The 10,094-nt window shown below is 35.4% G+C and overlaps 1 protein-coding gene across 1 annotated transcript; it reads left to right on the top strand.

The window, feature by feature from the left end:
- Nucleotides 1–1,343: 1,343 nt before the first annotated feature.
- On the top strand, nt 1,344–2,898 carry LOC132189034 (chalcone synthase-like). Its single transcript, XM_059603508.1, has 2 exons — nt 1,344–1,712; nt 1,886–2,898. Exons 1-2 carry the CDS (start codon nt 1,535–1,537, stop codon nt 2,896–2,898), a joined length of 1,191 nt encoding a protein of 396 aa, XP_059459491.1. The 5' UTR covers nt 1,344–1,534.
- The last annotated feature ends 7,196 nt before the right edge of the window (nt 2,899–10,094 follow it).

Genomic DNA, 10,094 nt, shown 5'->3' with positions numbered 1-10,094 from the left:
AGAGAAGATCAGAAGATCGAAGAAGAAAAAAAAAAAAAAAAGAGAGAAGATCAGAAGATCGAAGAAGCAGAAGAAAAAAAAAAAAAGGAGAAGAGAAGATTGCAGAAGAGAAGCAAAAAAAAAAAAAAGGAGAAGAGAAAAAAGGAGAAGAGAAGAGGATCGAATAAGAGAGATTTTTGATTTGAAGAAGCTTTGATTTGGTTTATTTTGATTTGATTTGAGAGATTTTTGATTTTTGATTTGAAGAGAAGAAGATAGAAGAAGGAAGAAGGATAAAGTTTATATTTTGATTTGAGTTTTTGATTTTTTGAAGATTTTTTGGGTTTGGGTTTTTGAAAATGGAGGAAAGAAGAGAGAGAGAGAGAGAGAGTGCAAATGGAGGAAGGAAGAAGGCAGCAGGGAGAGAGCTGGGGGAAGAAGAAACGTACTGTTCAGACTAAAAAAAAATATTTTTAATTGAAAAAAAAAATCCAGAAAATTTTTTAAAAAAGAAAAATTAATTTTTTTTAATAATTTTAAATTTCCTGACGTGTCAATTTTGGCACGTCAGGAAATTTAAAATTATTAAAAAAATTAATTTTTCTTTTTTTAATTTTTTCCTAGATTTTTTTTTAATTAAAAAAATTTACTGACGTGTCAAAATTTGACACATTAGAAATTTTTTTGACGTGTCAGAATTTGACACGTCAAAAAATTTTCCTGACGTGTTAAATCCAACACGTCAGTATTTTCTGACGTGCCATATTTGGCACGTCAGAAATTGCCAATTCCTGACACCCACATTTTTCACGACTGAAACACGTCAGGATTGCCCCGTCAGGAGGGTTTACTGACGTGTCAGACAGCCTGACACGTCAGTAAACCTATGTCAATAAAAAATCCTTTTTTTGTAGTGAAAAGCCTTGCAAGCTATCAACCATCCAGCTATGACATCCTGCTGTGACATCCTGCTGTGAAGACCCATTGACACCAATTAAGGAAACACTATCAACCATGCAAGCTGTCAAGCAATCAGCTCCTATATTCTACAGCTGTGGAGAAACGTTGACACCAACTAAGGAAAGCATGGGCAACTAACCAAGGAAACATTCTCTGCCTTACAAGGAAACCATTAATATGCAGACAACAAGGCCTTCTCAAGATTTACAAGGAAACACATCAGTAAGGAAAAATAGCAAAGAACTCTCAACAGCTATAAGGAAACACATCAACAGAATATATCTCACATAAGGCAATTGGGCTGTAATTGATATCTTCTGTATTATTGTAAATCAGTGTATGTTTTCATTCCTTATTTTTTAGTGTACCTTTTGTATATATATTACCGTGTACCTCTCAGTGAAAGTTAAGCAATAAACTTCTCTCTTTGCATCTCTTAGATTTTCTTAACTCAACCTACCCAATTCCCTCCTATAAAACTGAGCTACTGGTTTCTCCGTAACTGCATCCAAAGCACAAGATTTCACAGCAAAGCTTCAAAAGAGATTCCGACTTCCTTGCTCGATCTTTTGAAAGGGCCGACACGTACAGATCGATGGCGTCGGTGGAGGAAATCCGAAATGCTCAGCGAGCACATGGTCCCGCCAACATTTTAGCCATTGGCACAGCCACTCCCTCCAACTGCGTCTCTCAAGCTGACTATCCCGACTATTACTTCCGGATCACCAACAGCGAGCACATGACCGAGTTGAAGGAGAAGTTCAGACGAATTTGTATGTGCTTAATTAATTTTTAATTAATGATCTTGAATTTACATCTGATCGAGATATATATATATATATATATATATGCCAAATTAATAAAGTGGTCACTTATATTAATAAGTAACCACTTAATAATTACTTGTTGTGGATTTAATTAACAAATGGAATTAACGTGCATGCAGGTGATAAATCGATGATAAAGAAACGTTACATGCACTTGGATGAAAATATTCTCAAGGAAAATCCCAACATGTGTGCGTACATGGCTCCGTCTCTTGACGCGCGTCAAGACATAGTGGTGGCGGAGGTGCCAAAGCTTGGGAAGGAAGCGGCAACAAAGGCAATCAAAGAGTGGGGGCAGCCCAAATCCAAGATCACCCACCTCGTCTTCTGTACAACCTCAGGTGTAGACATGCCCGGTGCGGATTACCAACTCACCAAGCTCCTCGGCCTTCGACCCTCCGTCAAGCGCTTGATGATGTACCAGCAGGGTTGCTTCGCCGGTGGCACCGTCCTCCGTCTCGCCAAGGACTTGGCCGAGAACAACAAAGGTGCTCGTGTTCTCGTCGTCTGCTCCGAGATCACAGCTGTCATTTTCCGTGGGCCCACTGATACCCACTTGGACTCCCTCGTGGGTCAGGCCCTTTTCGGTGATGGTGCCGCAGCAATCATTGTGGGTGCCGACCCCGATACATCCATTAATGAACGCCCACTTTTCCAACTCGTATCGGCGTCCCAGACAATTCTTCCCGACTCTGACGGTGCCATTGATTCACACTTGCGCGAGGTGGGTCTTACCTTTCACTTGTCGAAGTACGTGCCGGAGATAATATCCAAGAACATTGAGAAAAGCTTGGTGGAGGCTTTTGCTCCGCTGGGTATAAGGGATTGGAACTCCCTGTTTTGGGTTGCACACCCGGGCGGGTCGGCCATTCTTGACCAGGTTGAGTTGAAGCTGGGACTGAAAGAGGAGAAGCTCAGAGCAACTAGGCACGTTCTGAGCGAGTACGGGAACATGGTGAGTGCATGTGTGCTCTTCATATTGGACGAGATGAGGAAGAATTCTGTGGAGCAAGGAAAGGCCACCACCGGAGAAGGGCTGGAGTGGGGTGTTCTCTTCGGGTTTGGGCCCGGTTTGACCGTCGAGACGGTGGTGCTGCACAGTGTTCCTGTGCCTGTGGCGGCCATTCACTGATCGGTCGATATATGGATCTGATATATTGGGAGGGAATTAATTAAAGAATAATTATTCAACGTACGCTGCTCGTACGGAGAACCAAACCCAAAAAAAAAAAAAAATTTTGTTTGATTAATGCTCATCTAAAAAGTAATTGTACGTGTGTTTCCCAATAAAAGAGTATTTTACTATAAATATATTTTTATTGCTTAATTGCAGGATTGCATCTACTGTTATAGTAGATTTAAGCTTGCCTTGTGACGGGTTGGCTTGGTTCAAGCTCTTTCCTGTACCTTCCTACCTCTGTCTAATGTCAATTCTTAGGTTTTGGTTTCCTTCACACGTTACGTTATGCACTCATTATGCCTTAAAAGTTTTCTAATAGAGTAATACTAGAAACTGTCTTTTTATTCTCTTAAAATTGATGTGATTTTTAAAATTATCATTAAATTTTAGATGAATCATACTTGAATTTTGATCTAATGTTAATTTTGAAAGCCACATCAACTTTAAGAGCATAAAAAAATTGTCCATAGCATCACTTTTCATAATATCTCTCTTTTACTTTTTTTATCCATATATCTCTTCTTTTTTTCTTCTTTCTTCTTATTCTTTTTATTTATTTATTTATTTTTAATTTATCTTACAGTGTTAAGTTCAGCCAAGGACAAATTTAAAGGTTATTTTTTATTTTTTATTTTTTATTTTTTTTAAAAAAAGAATAGAAATAAATAAAAGATAGAGAAATCACATTGGATTAATTGGCTCCTCTCTTCTATTCTATACTGGCAATTAATCGAAAGTTCTATGAGACTATTAGTGTTAGCATTTTTTATTTTTTACTTTTTATCTCCTCTCCCCACCACCACACAATTGTCTCCCATCTTATATTTTTTTATTTTTTTTATTTATTTGTTGTCCTCTCTCTCCTCTCATTATTATTTTCTCCTTTCTAGATATATAGGTTTTTAGTATTTATTTTATTCATCTCCTCTCATTATTATTTTATTTATTTTCTCATTATTTTTTGGTATTTTTTTAAAATAAAAATTGTATTTTTATTCATAATAATGACCAATGTTTTTAAAAATGCTCATTATTATGAAGAAAATTACAATTTTTTTTTTTAAAATATCAAATAAAAGAATGACCAAAATAAAAATGATTGCTTCAGAAACCTTTTTAATTTTTAATTTTGTTATTTTTAAAAATAAAAAAATATGAAAAAAGTTGGCTGCAAGTTAATCGACCTCAAGTTGGAGCTGTATCATTCCTCATATATATATATATATATATATATATATATATATATAAAGGCTTTGGTCATTCACTTATATTTTAATGTGGAAAATAAGAGCATTTGTGTTTTGGTCATCATTGCACCAAGTAACAACAATTTATGTAACATAAACATAAATTCTTTAATTTGACAAAACAAAGGCTTATAAACATTAATAAAATTGACCACTTTATTGAAGAAATGCTTGAGTCTAAAAATTCATCAATTCATAGACATAACATGCGCTCCGGTATCCCTCCCTAACCCGGCTTGCTTATGATTCTTTTGGGATCATTGGTAATTACCATTGCCTGCTGTTTGGTCCTTTTGGACTAGATCCAGAGTTTGTTCTTGTATTTGCACTGTTTTTTACCATTTGAGCTTTGTTGCTGGGGTGGCCTTTCCTTTAGTTTTTATTTCTGTGTTGTTTTAGTTTATTTTGGGTTTATTGTTGGGGAGTCCACCCGTTTTTCGTTTTCAGGATCTCCCACTTCTCCTTCCTTTCGGATCAGAAATGGGAAAGATCCTTCCTTGTAACCCTTTCCTTATTCAATTAGAAAAAAAAAAAAAAAAAAATAGACACTTTTTTCATTCTTCTGCTGAAGACAACGTTGTCCCATTATTTCCAATTTTTCAATTCCTTCGCTGCAAGCAATTAAGAAATTAATAATCAGTGAATATGAAAAAGGGGCTAATAATTGGGAATCTAACATTGCAAATTTTGATAATTTAAGGTTATGATTGCAAAATCCTTGATAGTTTAGGGTTAAGTCAAGTTTCTCCAAAAAAAAAAAAAAAATCAAGAGTTGGTTAGGACGGTCACATTGACATTGTGGAATAGTTGTGGGATAAAGTTATATAATATATAACATTTCTCTCTTTCTCTCTCTCTTTAAAGAGTAATATTAGAAGCTACATTTTTATCCGAAGACTATCCCACAAGGTTGATGGTGTAGCCTCAACCGATTTTTGGAACTGCCGCATTAGCATTATGAGATAAAAAAAAAAATATGTTCTATAACATTACTCTTTTTAAAATCTCACAATCTTAAATTCACTCCTATGCGCCACCTAAGCCTCATTGTTAATGGTTTAATGTTCAAAATCCTAGAGTAAAGCTCCTAAAACATTACCCCCATAAGCTGTCAATCTTTCTCTTTCATAACTTTTTTTTTTTTTTTTTTTTTTTTGAAAAACATGATGCGGTTTTAAATTATTTCGCTTAGATAAGTTGAAATCAATGGTTGTTTGTAAGTCATATGGATCGATTGTCAATGGAAAAATGCCCTATCCGATTCTCATGGTGCTCTAAAGGATTAATATTTCATGTAAAACTTTGAATATATATTAATGTATGTAGACATAAAATCATAAGAATAATAATAATAAAAAAGAAAACTGATTTGTATTCTAAAAAATGGGTTATTTCAGAAACTTTAGAGGTAAAATTCCTAATTAACTAACGAAAGGTTTCAGAAAAAAAAAAAAAAAAGCCTTAATTATCATATGCGGAAATATAGAGAGTAGAAAAAAGTAAATAAATAAAGAAAGAAAGAGCAGGGATTAGGATTTAATACCCCATGGACGTACGCATCGTTCATAGCAAAGCTCGTAGGCACGGGAATTGGGATGGTATTGTCGTCTACATTTGGTTATACATCTAGACATGCATTCAAGTAACTTTTCGAGAAGTTCTCTCAGTATTATCGGGTCGTTTTGTTGTGGAAAAGAGACAAGACGACGGGAAAGTGGAGTGGGAGGGAGAGGGTTAGGGTGATCACCAATTTGCACTTTGATGAACACAACTAAAATCAAGACCATCACAATAGTTTGCTTTTTCCCTCTCATTAATAATTTTGCCATTTGCAAGTGGATAATAATAAGACCATATATGAGGTTATAAATACTTGGAGAATGGTACCTTTTAGAAAGGGGGAAAAATTAAACTTCTTGATTTGACCAATTAAAATGACTTTTTGGCTACTTTTAGGGTTTTATTTTTTATTTTTTATTTTTTGACATTACTTTTAGGGTTTTAGAGTAGTCGTGGCTTTTGGATAAAATCATAAAATCATGTCTATTGTCTATGGTCATAAGTTTTTATAAGAGTTATTAATTAAGTAATTATTTAGAAACTCTTTACAGCAATATTATATGATACATAGTAAAATATTACCAAATATATATTTCAAAAATGTAGGGTAGAACTTTTGAAGACGTTAAATTAGTCACAAGCCGGCCGGCCTTGTCTCAAAAACTAATTAAGGAATTTCCTATTTAATTACTGTGTAAATTGTTCTAAACCTTTTCTATTACATGCTTATAACCTTCTTAACACAATTAAGGTTAAGGCACGTTTGACATATATAAAGTGTTTTTTGTCAGAAAATATTTTCAACAAAATTATTTTTCAAAAAAAAAAAGAGTGACCTTCTTGAAAATATTTTTTGGCGTTTGGCTCGTATGGAAAATAAGCAATTAATGATAAAAAATGGCTGGCAACTTCTGGTAACCTCCAACGGTGGTGTGGCGAACTCTGATGATTTGAGAATTAAGAAGAAGCTCAAACTTAAAAAATGGTTTATAATTTTAAAAAAGAAAAATCATTTTATGAAAATTAAATAAGTTTTTTTTCAGTCAAGTTAATCAAAAACATTTTCAGTTTTACTATTATTTTCTATCACACCAAACACCGAAAAATACAAAAAATAAAAAATAAAAAATGATAGTAATCATTTAAAGCAATGAGGTATACTTGTTCAGTATAAAAGACTCATTTCAAAGCAATGAGCATTACGTACGTACGGGCAATTTGACCGGCCATAATTTAAACAGGGTATGCCATGAATTAAAAACGGTGTCGTCTAATCCCATTTATGCGAACCCAAAATGTTTATGGAGATTGTAAAAAGCAGAAAATGTTGGCTGGAAAAAAAGTGCTTATGTGGCTTCTTTTACTTATTTTTCTTTAAGCCGCTAAGTTAGTTCTTCTCTTTCTCTTTCTGAAACAGAATTAATGATGCAATTAGGGCTGTAAACGAATAAAGTCACTTATGAACAAGCTCAAGTTTGGTTCACATAAGCTTGGCGTTGGATTTCATTTAATAAATGACTTGAGCTTCAACACTAAACTAGGATTGATTATTAAACAGGATGTACTCACAAAAGCTCGACTCGACTTGACTTGAACTTTGTGAACAAAGCTCGACTCAGTTGGTTAAGCTTGTTTATAAATATTTATAATTCAGTAGTCTAATAATTATGTCTTCTATTCTAGTGCGGGGATTGGAGGGATTGTGGCCTGTTGGAAGGGATGGACCTGTCTGAGGTCATATGTGGAAAGAGTGGGAAAAATATTCGTAATTTAGGCTTAGATGGTTTAGACCGAAAATGTAAAGACTACTGTTTTTTTCTAGTGTTTGATTGTTACCTTAAAATGTTTTACTGAAAACATAAAATCATAGCTTAAATAATCTCCAAGCCTTCTCAAAATCATATATCAATCAATATGTCTAACGATCTATCAACATACAAATGTCTAAAAATTACGATTACAAATTCAAATATTCAATCTCGTTGGTCGAGTTGTAAGCTCTGCCTCTGCCTTATCATCTTCAGTAACTGCATCAACTTCATTTGAATATGCAACATCCTTAGCTTCTCTCTAAGGAACAAAAAAGAGCAATAGTAAGGCCCTTAGTAAAAAGAAAAGCAAGTAATTATGAGATCTTTTCTGTAGGAGCAATTTTTGAGTCGGGGCAAACTACCGTAACAGTTACGTATGGCATGGCTAGACTGAGATGGCCCCTCACTTGTGTGGTGATGGTAGTGCCTGCAAAACAGAGAGGGTATCAAAGGTTATTTGGCCGGAGCCGAAGGCACTCCAATGCTAAGTTAGCATGCGTGTTATGGAGTATGAAAGAATGGCTCAGGTTCTTAAGAGAACTAGCACGTGTAGAGCTCGAAAGAGAGAGCCCAAGATCGATTGGAAAGATCCTTAGAGAGAGAGAAATCCCCCATTTATGGGGTTTTCTCGGTGGCCACTGTGAGGAGAGAGAAAAAGGTTGAAATCTATTGTTCTTACGATTTGACGTGCTTATCCTTTAATTCAGGGTTTGTTCCCCTTTAGTACTGCGCCCGTATCTGCTGATCGATTAGAGGGACCCATGGGATTGTTGAAATATTTTCAAAATAAATATATATATAGATATTATTTTGTGTCTCGAAAATATTTTAAATGGAAGGTTTTAAAGAGCATTGAATAAAAGTTATCCTACATTGGAAAGAGTGAAGATTTTGTTGGCATTTATAAGTTCCAACAAATTTAAGCTGTTAAATGATCTATGCTAGGATACACCCTAATACATGTTACCGTACGGTGCGAAGCACCGAACGCGCGCGGCGTGGGCTGTAGGGCGCTAGTGGCGCACTTGGCACTTAGCATCGGAGCTCGGAGCGATCAAATCATGACCATTCATTTTTGGACGGTCAAGATCGTTCGATCTAGATGTTTGATCTAAACCGTAGGATGCTTCTTAAGTAGATCCAATTGTTAGATCTACTGAATTATTGATCTAACGATTGAGATTAAATAATTATTTAATCTAACGGTCAGATTTAAGTGCCAATTGGATTAACAGTTTACAGCAGTTTAATTTTCGAAATTCAAAACAGCAGTTTTATTTCGAAATTAAAAACAGCAGTTTTATCTTCGAAATTTAAAATATAGCAGTTTTATTTTGAAATTCGAAATTATCTGATAATAGATAATTATCTATGACAATTCAATTCTCTTTATTACCCTTGTTTGAATTTTAAAAATATTTATTATCCTTTTATTTTTTGTCTCTGATTAGAATAGAAAGTCTATGGTGTTTTCGGGTTTTAATTTCGTTTGTGCATAACGCAGTTAAAAACACAGAGGTTTCTGGGCTCTATTGTATGCTGGAGAAAAATTTGCTGTAAACCCTGTTGCATACCAATTCTGGTGGGGGCAAATATTTTCTTAAGGAAAGTGACGTTGTAACACACCTTAGGAGCATTTTCGTTTTCTGTATTTTTCCCCTATTTGTATAATATGGGACACTTTATCCCTAATAGTTGTAGAGTTAGAAGGAGGGTTCGGGATCAGGATATCCACCACTTGAGGGGGAGAATGAAAATTTCATTTTCTCTAATTTCAGCCCTTAGATGAATCTAAGGGTTTAAAATATTTCAATCTTAAAACTTAAATACAAACACAATCACACAGAATTTTATATCAAATTTAAATTAAAAAATTAATTAATTTAAAAAAAATGAAAAAAAAAAACAAGGGACGGCTCCGCCCACCCCATGGCCTAGGGGTGGGCGCGCAGCCACCCCAGAAGGCCATGGGGTGGCCGTGCGGCCACCCTAAGCCTTTCGGGGGTGGTCGCGCACCACCCCTAGATCTGATGGGAGTGGCCGCACATCCACCTCATGGGCTGCTGGGGGTGGCTGTGCGAGATGCGGCCACCCCCAGCCACCCATGGGATGGCTAGCGGCGGCGGCGAGCCGCCCCATGGGGTAGCTTCTCCTCCAATCATTTAAAAAAAAAACAAATAAATAAATGCTTTTATTATTTATAATTAGGTATGTTGGGTTTATTTTTAAGTTTTGTATTCCTAGATATTTTAGACTCTTAGATGCTTTTGATGGCTAAGATCTCAAAAAAGGAGATTCTCCAATTACTCACAATGGGAGGGAATCCTGATCCGAGGGTCCGAGTATCTAATCCTGTAGATAATGTCAAAGAGTCCTCTGGCACGTGTAGTGGGACCTATGGAGGTATTTTATTCCTGTGGTTTGGTACAAGCATGAACCCTAGTTAGGATTGGAAGCTAATGATAAAGCTCCAATCTTGTCGCACCATAAAAATTGGAGGAACAACAATCGGTAAACAAAGTTCCTAAAA

Source organism: Corylus avellana, chromosome ca8, assembly GCF_901000735.1.
Source record: "Corylus avellana chromosome ca8, CavTom2PMs-1.0".
Lineage (NCBI taxonomy): Eukaryota > Viridiplantae > Streptophyta > Magnoliopsida > Fagales > Betulaceae > Corylus > Corylus avellana.
The sequence above is the reverse complement of the archived record's forward strand: the minus strand, read 5'-3'. Positions and strand labels throughout refer to the sequence as shown.